The 13,859-nt window shown below is 51.5% G+C and overlaps 4 protein-coding genes across 8 annotated transcripts in view; all 4 read right to left on the bottom strand.

Moving 5' to 3' along the window:
• The window catches only part of AQP10 (aquaporin 10), a 2,695-nt gene extending 2,457 nt beyond the window's left edge, over positions 1-238 (bottom strand). Inside the window, exon 1 of the mRNA XM_077764029.1 lies at positions 134-238. Within this exon, the coding sequence (XP_077620155.1) occupies positions 134-238 (105 nt within the window). The remainder of the gene's footprint in view (positions 1-133) is intronic.
• Positions 239-4,721: 4,483 nt separating this feature from the next.
• On the bottom strand, positions 4,722-6,950 carry LOC144231614 (HCLS1-associated protein X-1-like). The gene is made up of 6 exons (XM_077764130.1): positions 6,439-6,950; positions 6,064-6,257; positions 5,557-5,608; positions 5,325-5,431; positions 5,106-5,196; positions 4,722-4,968 (listed from the first exon to the last, which is right to left on the bottom strand). The coding sequence occupies exons 1-6, from the start codon at positions 6,674-6,676 to the stop codon at positions 4,883-4,885; spliced, it is 768 nt and encodes a 255-aa protein (XP_077620256.1). The 5' UTR covers positions 6,677-6,950; the 3' UTR covers positions 4,722-4,882.
• Positions 6,951-9,688: 2,738 nt separating this feature from the next.
• Positions 9,689-12,078, bottom strand: LOC144231613 (HCLS1-associated protein X-1). The gene is made up of 7 exons (XM_077764129.1): positions 11,933-12,078; positions 11,406-11,668; positions 11,031-11,224; positions 10,524-10,575; positions 10,292-10,398; positions 10,073-10,163; positions 9,689-9,935 (listed from the first exon to the last, which is right to left on the bottom strand). The coding sequence occupies exons 1-7, from the start codon at positions 11,983-11,985 to the stop codon at positions 9,850-9,852; spliced, it is 846 nt and encodes a 281-aa protein (XP_077620255.1). The 5' UTR covers positions 11,986-12,078; the 3' UTR covers positions 9,689-9,849.
• Positions 12,079-13,205: 1,127 nt separating this feature from the next.
• The window catches only part of UBAP2L (ubiquitin associated protein 2 like), a 40,232-nt gene continuing 39,578 nt past the window's right edge, over positions 13,206-13,859 (bottom strand). For all 5 annotated transcript variants that reach the window (XM_077764123.1, XM_077764126.1, XM_077764125.1 and 2 more), the window contains one exon: positions 13,206-13,378. In XM_077764123.1, the coding sequence (XP_077620249.1) occupies positions 13,283-13,378 (96 nt within the window). In that variant the 3' untranslated portion in view covers positions 13,206-13,282. The remainder of the gene's footprint in view (positions 13,379-13,859) is intronic.

Here is a 13,859-nt window from a genome sequence, read left to right as displayed (position 1 = left end):
AGACCAGAATGGAAGGGGCAGGGGCAGACACAGAAATGATGCATAGTTGAATGAACTGAGATGCCAGAAAGAAGAGATAGAGGCAGAAACTTTGCCCTCCTCCCCTCCTTCCTTCCCCCGTCACCCAGCCTACCATGAGCACAAGCACGCCCAGAAACTCTGCCAGGCACTGCCGGGCCAGGAGGCTGCGGATCCGGAGCCGGCCCTTGATGTTGGCCAGGGTCTGGCTATACGACATGGTGGGGACACCTTGTCTCTGGCTGCTGCCACACAACCACAGCCACTGCCTGCCAGACAGTGAAAATGATAAGAGAAAGACTTTACTTTTTTTTTTAATTTTTTTTAATGTTTTTTTTTTGTTTTTGTTTTTGTTTTTGTTTTTTTTTAAATATTTTTATTTATTTCTAGGAGAGAGAGAGACAGCGTGAGCAGGGGAGGGTCAGAGAGAGAGGGAGACACAGACTCGGAAATAGGCTCCAGGCTCCGAGCTGGCAGTCAGCACAGAGCCCGACGCGGGGCTCGAACCCACGAACCGCGAGATCATGACCTAAGCGAAAGTCGGACGCTTAACCGACTAAGCCACCCAGGCGCCCCGAGAAAGACTTTAAAACCAATTAGCTCGGCTTCTGAACAGCAGTGTCTGTACACGTGCGTAGGTAGGGAGGCCAGAGATAACGGGAGAATGTCCAAGGGCCGGCTCTCGGACCAGCGCCTGGAGTTCGCCCGGGCCCTGCCTGCTCTGTCATCCCCCTTCCTCCCAGGAGTAGCCCCCTCCCATGCTGATGGGTTGGAGGAAGTACCCTGGGTCAGTGCTTGGCCTCAACAGCCTGCTCCCACCCCGCTTCTGATGACCTGGGGAGCCTCGGGACTAGCCAAGGCCATACAGCTACTTAGGGGAAAAGTCTGAATTTGAATCCAGAGCTTCTGACTCTCCATCTCCTATTGCACAATACCCTTCACGTGGAATATGACGCTTTCCCCCCAACCATTTGGATGCATGCAAAACTCCACAGGCATCCAGCGAGGCTGGGCTGAAGACCAGAGACTGCAGGAATAAAACCCGCTCACTGAACGCTTGCACTGCCCTCCCGCAGAGTCCTGCCTCGGTCAGAGCGCCCTACCTCTGCTGTGGCTCTGGATGACCGCTTCCCGCTCGCACTGGGCCCCACCTCCTTCCTCTGGACACTTGTCACCCTGAGATTCTGCCCAACACACAGCGACTTCCTACTTCTTACTGCAAGCCTCCAAGTTCATTGGAGGTTCATTCAAGTAGGAGTCTAATTCTAGACCCTGGGAAGCCATGGGGAGCAAAACACATTGCCTGCTCTTCTATAGCTTATGTTCTGATAGGTGGAAACGGACACACATTTAAGAAATACTGTATGTAGTGTATGAGGTTCTTTTTTAATTTAATTTTAATGTTTTATTTATTTCTAGGAGAGAGAGAGAGAGACAGCGTGAGCAGGGGAGGGTCAGAGAGAGAGGGAGTCACAGACTGAAACAGGCTCCAGGCTGAGCTGGCAGTCAGCACAGAGCCCGACGCGGGGCTCGAACCCACGAACCGCGAGATCATGACCTAAGCGCAAGTCAGACGCTTAACCGACTAAGCCACCCAGGCGCCCCGTGTAGTGTATGAGGTTCTTGAGCGTGGGGCCATGGGCTCTGGCACAGTCCTGGGCACATCTGTACACAGTACTTCTTTACTAGGTTGGGTGGGTACAAGAATGCTCTACTCGGCTGCCCTGTTTGGGGCCAATGCACCCATTTCCCAGCTGCTGGGAATATCAGATGCTAATGGCACACAGCAGCTTCCTGATGGCAGTCCCTCCCATGGCAGGAGGCAGCCTCGCCCAAGGTTACATGCCCTCCTATAGGGCCTGTGTCCACCGGTGCAGGGTAGACATGTGGCCCCTGTGTCTCAACGCGGAACAGCCCTAAAGGAGCCACCCCAGCTTCCAAATTCCCCACAGGATCGGCTGAGGCCTCTCCTGCAACCTCATTGTGTGTCCATTTCACCGTTTGCCTCATCCCGCCTTCCTCACTTCCTTACATGTGCATCCCGCCAGCAGCTCTAGCACTTCCCAGTAAGCCTGGTCACGTAGCTGCTCCTCTTAGCCTTTCTCCAAAGAACCCAATTTAAGACCGTTGGTGTCAGGAGTGATCCCACAAATTCTAAAGTGGGTCTGGGCGCTCGTGCACAGCCTGGCTGATGAGAACCTCTCACGGTAGTAGGTAGACTACAGTCTCAGGCTTGTTGAAGTGGGGCACTTGTTAGAACAGCTGGAAGGGGTGACTGCACGGAAGCATACGCACAATGGCCTCTCCGGCACTTGAGAGGCGGAGGGAAATGGTACCTGTTAAGTCCACGGAATTGATCACCATGTCCAGGCCGACTATGAAACCAGGTGGCCCCGTGACAGCATCTAAGGAAAGTCTAACCTGTATCCAGGGGACATCAGAGTGGAGGGCCAGCTCCAGTTCCAATGTTAATCGTTGAGAATGTTGAATTCTCAGCCCCAGGTTTTCCTATGTCAAGGTTAGATCTCCCTACTCAAGGTTAGGGTAGGATCCTGACACTTGAAACAGGGACATCTGGGCAGATGCAACGAGAATCTTGAATCCCCAGATTCCTCTGAACCCTCCCTCATTTAGATTTTTCCTTTGTCTCGAGTGTTCTGAAATAGTGGGTTTATTTTCATCCTTGGTGTTTAGCATATGGTGGATCTTTCAGGTTGTAAGTAAATATTTCACTTCTGGGATATTTTCTTGGTCTATTTCATTGATGGTTTATACCATTCCAGTTTGATCTTTTTTCTTATTTTCTTTTTTAAAAAATTTATTGAAATTGAAGTAGAGTTGACCTAGAACATCAGTTGCAGGTGTATATTTCCACCTATTTTCTATGTATCTAGTACTCAGTCTACCTTTCTGGAAATTTTCTCAACTTTGTCATCAACATCTTTTTATAGATTTTCATTTCTGCCATCACTTTTTTTTTTTTTTAACTCCCCAGTTTATTCCTCTTTCATGGGAGTATGTTCTGGCTGTATTACAGGATATATCACTTCATATTCTGAAAGACGTTAAAGATGTGTCCTTGCTAAATTTCCATCTTTCTGCAGACTGTTTCTCCCAAGTTGCTTTAGTGTGTGTGAGTCTCCAGCTTTCACGCCGTAGGCCGCCCGCAGGGTCTGGTAGTCTCCAGCTCCATCTGTTTCTGGTGGTGCTCCGAAAAGCTGACTAGAGAAATCGATTGTATTCTTACATACTAGAAGTTAGAGAGAGGAGACAGAAAGGTGGGAGTATATGCTCTACTAAACACAACGATACAACTTTAAAACGTGACATGGGCACAGAGGCAGACAGATTACCAGACCCAGCACAAGGATCTGTGTGTATAAAATCTATTTATAGTATTTGTATATACACATGCATATGTATTTTTCCAAATAGAAAAAAATGAGGTTGGACTCCTGATTCATACCAAATTGGAAGATAAATCCCAGGTGGATTTTAAAACCTAAACGTAGGGACACCTGGGTGGCTCATTCAGTTAAGTCCAACTCTTGGTTTCAGCTCAGGTCCTGATCTCACAGTTCGTGGAGTGCAGCCCCACGTTGGGCTCCGTGCTTTTAGCTCTCTCTCTGCCCCTCCCCAGTACACTCTCTCTCTTTCAAAATAAACATTAAAACAAGAACAACATCTAAACGTAAAAAGCAAACCTAGTAAAATCTGTAAAGAAGAAATAAAGGAGCGTACCCTTGCAACCTTGGCTGGGGAGATTTCTAAATGATATAAAGAGCACTAACCATAAAGAAAAATAAACTTGGGGTGTGATAAATCAACTTCTGTTCACCAAAACATATAAAAAGAGAATGAAAAGATAAAATTTCATTATTACATCTCTTCTTTGTTCTTGTGATATGTCTCCTTAGAAAAATCCCTTTATTGTCTGTCATTTTATTATTGTTTTTTTTAAATGTTTTATTTATTTCTAGGGGAGAGAGAGAGCGAGCGAGCAGGAGAGGGTCAGAGAGAGAAGGAGTCACAGACTCCGAAGCAGGCTCCAGTCGCCGAGCTGGCAGTCAGCACAGAGCCCGACGCGGGGCTCGAACCCACGAACCGCGAGATCATGGCCTAAGCGAAAGTCGGACGCTTAACCGACTAAGCCACCCAGGAGCCCCTATTGTCTGTCATTTTAGTAAAGCGCCAAGGTAGCACAGGTAAATAAACGCATAAGATCAGCCACCCTAAGCCACAGTACTAAAAGAGGTTTTAATGAGAAAAAAAATCTAGTAACGTTTGTGCTAGTTATATTTTCTTCAACATATGTAAAAAAAAAAAAAAAAAGAGAGAGAAAAAAGAAAAGAAAGAACGTAGCCAATAAAGGAAGAGCTCTTTGCCAGTGTGTTCCCCCAAACTCTCTCCTGAACTGCCCAATCCCAGGTAAACAGCTATCCCCTACCTTCCCACACAGGCTTCCTCTTTTGAGAAATTGGTGCATTCCCAGGTAGAAATCTTCCTGGAGTTGTCTCTATAGGTATCTCCTCCACAAGAATAATCATCTTCTACCAAGCACCTGATCCTATTTATCAAATCAGGTTTTGGAAGCAGAGCAAGACACGTAAGCAGGAAGAGGGCGGCTGCGGGCCCAGACAACCTGGGAAGCCCTGGTTGGTGCTGGAAAGCGGAACAGCCTGGACAAAACCAAGACTGAAGAATTAGCATAAATAAAGGTTTTATTGGTCAGTCTGGGCGAGTCACATACTGACATACCCCCAATTCGCTGCTCCGCACAGCCCAGGGCCTGAGGTGGCAGGCGGAGACACAGATGGTGGGCAGAGGCGGGGAGCGATCTGAAGGCCTCTGAGGGTTAGGAGGGCTACCGGGGACGGAACCAGCGTCCTAGGAATAAATCCAGGAGGGAAGAGGCATCACTCAGGCCTGGAGGTGCTGGTGGGTCGGGATCTAAGGAAGAAAGCGATACACACCGACACGCTGAATGAAAGAAGACAAGCAAACGGATGCTACTGAAGGCTAGAACGATAAGGGCTCCCCCTTCCCAAGGAACTAAGAGACGCATGTGACTCACGGTCCGTACTCACCACCTCTGGGACCGCCGTCTGCCTCTTGGTGGGTCACTGTGGTCTCTGTCCGGCCCTCACTGTCCACCACAGTCCGGCGTTCCTCTACTGTCTGCAAGGGCAAGTCCCAACCGTATCTCTAACATCGGTAAAGGTGAGCCCACGGGTGTCTTTACCTTGACCCCTCTCTCCAGGGCACCCCCTGGCCACAGTTCCTTTTAACCCTCTCTTCCAACTCACCCCATCCGGCTTAGTGATCTTGGTCACAGAGATGCTCTTGAAATAGGATTTGGGCTGGGGCTGCAGAACTGGGCCGAGGCCCTCCTGGGAAACCTGGGAATCAAGATCTAGAAGGGCAGAGAGAGGAAGCAGAAAATCAGGAGTCCGAGGGAAAGAAGGGGTCAAGTGTGGCAAGAAGAAACTTCAGAGGAGATCAGAGGGCAGGCTAAATATCCTCTCCCTCCAGACTCACCATTGTCTTCTCTGGCTCTAGAATGGGGGGTCAGAGGCCACGTGTCATCAAACTGCAAAAGAAGGCAGAGGAGGTGAAATGATACCTTTCAACTGGAAATCTGCGAGGTCGGAACCCAAAGGTTCCAAAGCCACCTTTCCCTGGGAGAGATGATCCCACTCAGGATGGCTTTGTTTACTCACCCCTTCCTCCTTCCTACCTGTTTGATCTCTCCTTCTGCCAAAAAGCTTTCCCGAATGGACGCTTTCTATCCTACCTGACAATCCTGCCTTGTTCCAGAATTCTAACAGACCAGCGATTTTTTTCTTTTAAGAGAAAAAGCAGCATCCCTGCTCCCTCATCCCCAACCCCACCCCTGAGAAAATCCTACATGAAGCTTATACAGAAAACAGATCAAACACACTGAGTGGAGAACCTGGGGCCCCACCCTGTCAGATTCTCACAAGGCAGCCTTTGGGCTCCATGAGCCGTCTCCCACGGGCTCTCACTCCACCCAGAAGCACTCACCAGACCAAAAGGTCTCTGGGAGCCCCAGTCCGGTGCCGGTTTGGGGGATTCACTTCTTGCATCACTCTCCAAGCCCCCCCCAAAGATCCTGGGCTGGTGACTATCTGGATACTTAAGCATTGAGTCCCGGAGTGTCTGTCCCTCCTGTCGTCTCTCACCAGGTGTCTCTGACTCAAGACCAGGACCTGGAAGTTCTGCAGAAAGGTGGTGGCAGGTCGGTTCTGGGGGTGGGACAGGGCTTGGGCTCTTTGAAACCTCGATATCATCCATCTTGTCACACCTCCCACCCCCCACCCCCCAGCGACTCTCCTCAGGCTCCTAATGTCACCCTCCAACCCAGTAGGAACCACAGGTTGACCGGGGACAGCCACACACCAGGAAGGTGGGAAGGCAAGGTCCAGGCCCCCATTTCGCTGAAGATGTTGTTAAAATCCCGTATTAGGTCATCAAAGCCGAAGTTATCATGGAAGCGCATCCCTCCTCCTGGGCTGAAGCTGAAGCCGAAGCCAAATTCCTCCGGGGACTGCGGACCCTCAAACCTCGAGCTCCCACGGCCCCACGTGGCTCCTTCTTCTTCGTCTTCCTCCTCCTCCTCCTCCTCATCTCGAGTCATGCCTCCAAAAAAGGGGTCTCTGTGGCTGGGAGTGAAGGCAGATCGACCAGCAACAGTTTAGTACTTGAAGCCATAAAGTCAGCTCAAGGGGGGGCAGAGCGGGGCACGAGTAGGGCCTGGAGGGCGGCGGGCAGGGCTGGCCGTGCGCCTCCGCTGGTGCCGTGGGTGTGGGGGTGTTTCCTGTGGGAGGCCGTCGAGTTTTTGCTTTGTCTTCGTTTCTCTCAGCGCCAGTCCTCACCTGGCGGTCCCTCGCGGTGTCGCCTGGGCCCTGCTCAGCTGCCCACGGTCCACCCCGCAGCCCCACTGCTGCCCCAGCCGGGCCCCGTGGCATCACCCCAGGCCGCGGTTACCCGGCCCCCGNTCTAGCACTTCCCAGTAAGCCTGGTCACGTAGCTGCTCCTCTTAGCCTTTCTCCAAAGAACCCAATTTAAGACCGTTGGTGTCAGGAGTGATCCCACAAATTCTAAAGTGGGTCTGGGCGCTCGTGCACAGCCTGGCTGATGAGAACCTCTCACGGTAGTAGGTAGACTACAGTCTCAGGCTTGTTGAAGTGGGGCACTTGTTAGAACAGCTGGAAGGGGTGACTGCACGGAAGCATACGCACAATGGCCTCTCCGGCACTTGAGAGGCGGAGGGAAATGGTACCTGTTAAGTCCACGGAATTGATCACCATGTCCAGGCCGACTATGAAACCAGGTGGCCCCGTGACAGCATCTAAGGAAAGTCTAACCTGTATCCAGGGGACATCAGAGTGGAGGGCCAGCTCCAGTTCCAATGTTAATCGTTGAGAATGTTGAATTCTCAGCCCCAGGTTTTCCTATGTCAAGGTTAGATCTCCCTACTCAAGGTTAGGGTAGGATCCTGACACTTGAAACAGGGACATCTGGGCAGATGCAACGAGAATCTTGAATCCCCAGATTCCTCTGAACCCTCCCTCATTTAGATTTTTCCTTTGTCTCGAGTGTTCTGAAATAGTGGGTTTATTTTCATCCTTGGTGTTTAGCATATGGTGGATCTTTCAGGTTGTAAGTAAATATTTCACTTCTGGGATATTTTCTTGGTCTATTTCATTGATGGTTTATACCATTCCAGTTTGATCTTTTTTCTTATTTTCTTTTTTAAAAAATTTATTGAAATTGAAGTAGAGTTGACCTAGAACATCAGTTGCAGGTGTATATTTCCACCTATTTTCTATGTATCTAGTACTCAGTCTACCTTTCTGGAAATTTTCTCAACTTTGTCATCAACATCTTTTTATAGATTTTCATTTCTGCCATCACTTTTTTTTTTTTTTAACTCCCCAGTTTATTCCTCTTTCATGGGAGTATGTTCTGGCTGTATTACAGGATATATCACTTCATATTCTGAAAGACGTTAAAGATGTGTCCTTGCTAAATTTCCATCTTTCTGCAGACTGTTTCTCCCAAGTTGCTTTAGTGTGTGTGAGTCTCCAGCTTTCACGCCGTAGGCCGCCCGCAGGGTCTGGTAGTCTCCAGCTCCATCTGTTTCTGGTGGTGCTCCGAAAAGCTGACTAGAGAAATCGATTGTATTCTTACATACTAGAAGTTAGAGAGAGGAGACAGAAAGGTGGGAGTATATGCTCTACTAAACACAACGATACAACTTTAAAACGTGACATGGGCACAGAGGCAGACAGATTACCAGACCCAGCACAAGGATCTGTGTGTATAAAATCTATTTATAGTATTTGTATATACACATGCATATGTATTTTTCCAAATAGAAAAAAATGAGGTTGGACTCCTGATTCATACCAAATTGGAAGATAAATCCCAGGTGGATTTTAAAACCTAAACGTAGGGACACCTGGGTGGCTCATTCAGTTAAGTCCAACTCTTGGTTTCAGCTCAGGTCCTGATCTCACAGTTCGTGGAGTGCAGCCCCACGTTGGGCTCCGTGCTTTTAGCTCTCTCTCTGCCCCTCCCCAGTACACTCTCTCTCTTTCAAAATAAACATTAAAACAAGAACAACATCTAAACGTAAAAAGCAAACCTAGTAAAATCTGTAAAGAAGAAATAAAGGAGCGTACCCTTGCAACCTTGGCTGGGGAGATTTCTAAATGATATAAAGAGCACTAACCATAAAGAAAAATAAACTTGGGGTGTGATAAATCAACTTCTGTTCACCAAAACATATAAAAAGAGAATGAAAAGATAAAATTTCATTATTACATCTCTTCTTTGTTCTTGTGATATGTCTCCTTAGAAAAATCCCTTTATTGTCTGTCATTTTATTATTGTTTTTTTTAAATGTTTTATTTATTTCTAGGGGAGAGAGAGAGCGAGCGAGCAGGAGAGGGTCAGAGAGAGAAGGAGTCACAGACTCCGAAACAGGCTCCAGGCTCCGAGCTGGCAGTCAGCACAGAGCCCGACGCGGGGCTCGAACCCACGAACCGCGAGATCATGGCCTAAGCGAAAGTCGGACGCTTAACCGACTAAGCCACCCAGGAGCCCCTATTGTCTGTCATTTTAGTAAAGCGCCAAGGTAGCACAGGTAAATAAACGCATAAGATCAGCCACCCTAAGCCACAGTACTAAAAGAGGTTTTAATGAGAAAAAAAATCTAGTAACGTTTGTGCTAGTTATATTTTCTTCAACATATGTAAAAAAAAAAAAAAAAAGAGAGAGAAAAAAGAAAAGAAAGAACGTAGCCAATAAAGGAAGAGCTCTTTGCCAGTGTGTTCCCCCAAACTCTCTCCTGAACTGCCCAATCCCAGGTAAACAGCTATCCCCTACCTTCCCACACAGGCTTCCTCTTTTGAGAAATTGGTGCATTCCCAGGTAGAAATCTTCCTGGAGTTGTCTCTATAGGTATCTCCTCCACAAGAATAATCATCTTCTACCAAGCACCTGATCCTATTTATCAAATCAGGTTTTGGAAGCAGAGCAAGACACGTAAGCAGGAAGAGGGCGGCTGCGGGCCCAGACAACCTGGGAAGCCCTGGTTGGTGCTGGAAAGCGGAACAGCCTGGACAAAACCAAGACTGAAGAATTAGCATAAATAAAGGTTTTATTGGTCAGTCTGGGCGAGTCACATACTGACATACCCCCAATTCGCTGCTCCGCACAGCCCAGGGCCTGAGGTGGCAGGCGGAGACACAGATGGTGGGCAGAGGCGGGGAGCGATCTGAAGGCCTCTGAGGGTTAGGAGGGCTACCGGGGACGGAACCAGCGTCCTAGGAATAAATCCAGGAGGGAAGAGGCATCACTCAGGCCTGGAGGTGCTGGTGGGTCGGGATCTAAGGAAGAAAGCGATACACACCGACACGCTGAATGAAAGAAGACAAGCAAACGGATGCTACTGAAGGCTAGAACGATAAGGGCTCCCCCTTCCCAAGGAACTAAGAGACGCATGTGACTCACGGTCCGTACTCACCACCTCTGGGACCGCCGTCTGCCTCTTGGTGGGTCACTGTGGTCTCTGTCCGGCCCTCACTGTCCACCACAGTCCGGCGTTCCTCTACTGTCTGCAAGGGCAAGTCCCAACCGTATCTCTAACATCGGTAAAGGTGAGCCCACGGGTGTCTTTACCTTGACCCCTCTCTCCAGGGCACCCCCTGGCCACAGTTCCTTTTAACCCTCTCTTCCAACTCACCCCATCCGGCTTAGTGATCTTGGTCACAGAGATGCTCTTGAAATAGGATTTGGGCTGGGGCTGCAGAACTGGGCCGAGGCCCTCCTGGGAAACCTGGGAATCAAGATCTAGAAGGGCAGAGAGAGGAAGCAGAAAATCAGGAGTCCGAGGGAAAGAAGGGGTCAAGTGTGGCAAGAAGAAACTTCAGAGGAGATCAGAGGGCAGGCTAAATATCCTCTCCCTCCAGACTCACCATTGTCTTCTCTGGCTCTAGAATGGGGGGTCAGAGGCCACGTGTCATCAAACTGCAAAAGAAGGCAGAGGAGGTGAAATGATACCTTTCAACTGGAAATCTGCGAGGTCGGAACCCAAAGGTTCCAAAGCCACCTTTCCCTGGGAGAGATGATCCCACTCAGGATGGCTTTGTTTACTCACCCCTTCCTCCTTCCTACCTGTTTGATCTCTCCTTCTGCCAAAAAGCTTTCCCGAATGGACGCTTTCTATCCTACCTGACAATCCTGCCTTGTTCCAGAATTCTAACAGACCAGCGATTTTTTTCTTTTAAGAGAAAAAGCAGCATCCCTGCTCCCTCATCCCCAACCCCACCCCTGAGAAAATCCTACATGAAGCTTATACAGAAAACAGATCAAACACACTGAGTGGAGAACCTGGGGCCCCACCCTGTCAGATTCTCACAAGGCAGCCTTTGGGCTCCATGAGCCGTCTCCCACGGGCTCTCACTCCACCCAGAAGCACTCACCAGACCAAAAGGTCTCTGGGAGCCCCAGTCCGGTGCCGGTTTGGGGGATTCACTTCTTGCATCACTCTCCAAGCCCCCCCCAAAGATCCTGGGCTGGTGACTATCTGGATACTTAAGCATTGAGTCCCGGAGTGTCTGTCCCTCCTGTCGTCTCTCACCAGGTGTCTCTGACTCAAGACCAGGACCTGGAAGTTCTGCAGAAAGGTGGTGGCAGGTCGGTTCTGGGGGTGGGACAGGGCTTGGGCTCTTTGAAACCTCGATATCATCCATCTTGTCACACCTCCCACCCCCCACCCCCCAGCGACTCTCCTCAGGCTCCTAATGTCACCCTCCAACCCAGTAGGAACCACAGGTTGACCGGGGACAGCCACACACCAGGAAGGTGGGAAGGCAAGGTCCAGGCCCCCATTTCGCTGAAGATGTTGTTAAAATCCCGTATTAGGTCATCAAAGCCGAAGTTATCATGGAAGCGCATCCCTCCTCCTGGGCTGAAGCTGAAGCCGAAGCCAAATTCCTCCGGGGACTGCGGACCCTCAAACCTCGAGCTCCCACGGCCCCACGTGGCTCCTTCTTCTTCGTCTTCCTCCTCCTCCTCCTCCTCATCTCGAGTCATGCCTCCAAAAAAGGGGTCTCTGTGGCTGGGAGTGAAGGCAGATCGACCAGCAACAGTTTAGTACTTGAAGCCATAAAGTCAGCTCAAGGGGGGGCAGAGCGGGGCACGAGTAGGGCCTGGAGGGCGGCGGGCAGGGCTGGCCGTGCGCCTCCGCTGGTGCCGTGGGTGTGGNGCCGCGGCTGCCCGGCCCCCGGCGGCCGCCGCGCAGCCGGCGACGGAGGGCGGAGGCGTGCGGGGCCCGGCTCCCCTCAAAGGCCCCTACGCTCGCCCCGTCCCGACCCACTCTAACCTCCGAGGTGGAGAAAGGCCGAAAAAGCCCCGAAAGAGATCAAAGAGGCTCATCCCCGAATTGGGACTCGAACCCGCGGACCCCACTGAGGCCCATTCGCTCCCGGCAGCCGCTTGCGCCCCGCGGCCGGAAACTGAGAGAAGCGTCAGGCCACTTGCCGGAAAGCAGGCCGGCGCCCCGGCACACNGCAGCCGCCGCGGCCCCTGCCGGCCTCGCTCCGGGTCTGAGTTCCCCGGTCGGTGTCGGTCGGGGACGCGCGGACTTGGCGCGCTCCAGCCAACGGGGTGTCGTTAAGCGGAGCCCGGAGTCCACCGGGCAGGCTCTGCGAGAGGGCGAGGGGAGCGCAGGGAAGGCTTGCGGGGGGAGGAGTTGCAGCTGTAAGTATCCCCTTTGCGGCCCCCGACTTCTCCGGCTTGCACCCCCGCCGGCACCCCTCGCCCGATCTGCTGGCCCAGTCGCGTGTGGCCCGCCCCTCTCTCCGGCCCCGTGGCCCGGGCCCATCTGCATCACACTCGGGCTTCCAGCTCCTTCTTAATCGCCTCCCTCTCCCCCCGGTATCTGCTCTCCACTCCCTCCGCAGCCTGAGATCTGCTGCAGATGGGGCAGTTTCCGGAGAAGATGAAAACTGGGGTGGTTCTTTCTAGGCTGTGGAATTGTTGGGGGAGGAGGAGAGGGAATCCCTTAGAGCAAGAGACCAGCGGCACTTGAAGGGCCAAGAGCTTTGGACCCCGGGGCTTCCTGGGGCCCTGGAGCCGCCAGGGCGGCTGGTGTGCAGCGCTCCGTCCCCGGGCCGCTCCCTGCGAGACTGAGGAGGTCCTGGACGGAGCAAGAATGGGCAGAGGCTGAAGGTAGAGGTTTTCTTTTTATATATACAAGACACGTTAATCCATTAAATTGGAGGACACAGTACAAAAAAAAAAACAAAAAACACTTCAACTAATTCATCTGACAATGCTGTTCATATTCATGACGCCATTTTTTGTTGTTTTGTTTCCTAATAATAAAGGAGGAGACTTAGGGCTGTTGGGCTGATATATATTTGGGGGTCCCCCTCCCCACCTCACCCATACACCACCGGGGTGAACAGGAGGAGGAGAAGGAAGGCAGGGCCCACAGCAAAGTTTCATAATCTTGAATGCAAGGGGGGTGGGGAGGGAGAGAGGGAAGGGGGGAGAGGGAGAAAATACAAATCCTATGGTACAGACAACAGAGTGGGGGATGGTATGGGAACGGACAGACATGAAGCTGAGGCATGGGGTGGGCCGCTGGGGNCCCCCCATTCCTTTCTCTCTCTGATGCCGGTTCCGTAGTTGCCAGGCTGAGGACCCTCTGGGGAGGAGGGCCGGGGCCTCAGTTGGCCCCCCAGCTGTAGCTGTTGTAGGCAGACTTGCTGGTCTGGGGCTTCTGCGGGATGGAGCTGGTCTGGCTACGTTGCCCGCTGCCCGTCTGCAGGGATGGGACGGTGAGGAGAAAGGTGTCTGGTTAGTGGGGCAGATCGGGGACATCCACGTGCAGGTCTGGACGCGGTCTTGCTCTCCCCTTGCTTAGAGGAACTACTCTGAAGTTTACTTCCCAACCAGAGAACACGAAGGGTCTATGGCTGCTAGGGCGCCTGACAGGTAAGAAAGCATTTCCGACCTTTAAACGTGGGAACGACGACAAGACGGCAGGACCCCTTTAGAGACGAGACTGTGAGTGAGTTCTGCCCGCTTCCAGTCCCTTCTCCCCCGCCCCACTGCCCTGAGCAGAGGCTGCTCCCTAGAGAGTCATGGTCTCTTGGAAACGAGGGATCACAAGGTGACCTCGTTTTCACTGACCCCACGAATGCCCCAGTTTGGAAGGCCGTGTCTGAGAGCAAGGCGCCCCTAACTTACGCCAGCTCCCCAGCCCCCTAGCCCCCTGTATCCGCCCCCCCCACGCCCGCTCC

The sequence above is a fragment of the Crocuta crocuta genome, unplaced genomic scaffold (genome assembly GCF_008692635.1).
Source record: "Crocuta crocuta isolate KB4526 unplaced genomic scaffold, BGI_CrCroc_1.0 scaffold528, whole genome shotgun sequence".
NCBI classification, from domain to species: Eukaryota; Metazoa; Chordata; class Mammalia; order Carnivora; family Hyaenidae; genus Crocuta; species Crocuta crocuta.
The sequence above is the reverse complement of the archived record's forward strand: the minus strand, read 5'-3'. Positions and strand labels throughout refer to the sequence as shown.

Coding starts and splice junctions, on each gene's coding strand:
- LOC144231614 (XM_077764130.1), bottom strand. CDS start 6,676: ATGACTCGAGATGAGGAGGAGGAGGAGGAGGAAGACGAAGAAGAAGGA. Junction 6,258..6,438: donor CTTGCCTTCCCACCTTCCTG/GTGTGTGGCTGT, acceptor ACCTTTCTGCAG/AACTTCCAGGTCCTGGTCTT. Junction 4,969..5,105: donor AGACGGCGGTCCCAGAGGTG/GTGAGTACGGAC, acceptor TTTCTTCCTTAG/ATCCCGACCCACCAGCACCT.
- LOC144231613 (XM_077764129.1), bottom strand. CDS start 11,985: ATGAGCCTCTTTGATCTCTTTCGGGGCTTTTTCGGCCTTTCTCCACCT. Junction 10,164..10,291: donor AGATCACTAAGCCGGATGGG/GTGAGTTGGAAG, acceptor TTGCCCTTGCAG/ACAGTAGAGGAACGCCGGAC. Junction 9,936..10,072: donor AGACGGCGGTCCCAGAGGTG/GTGAGTACGGAC, acceptor TTTCTTCCTTAG/ATCCCGACCCACCAGCACCT.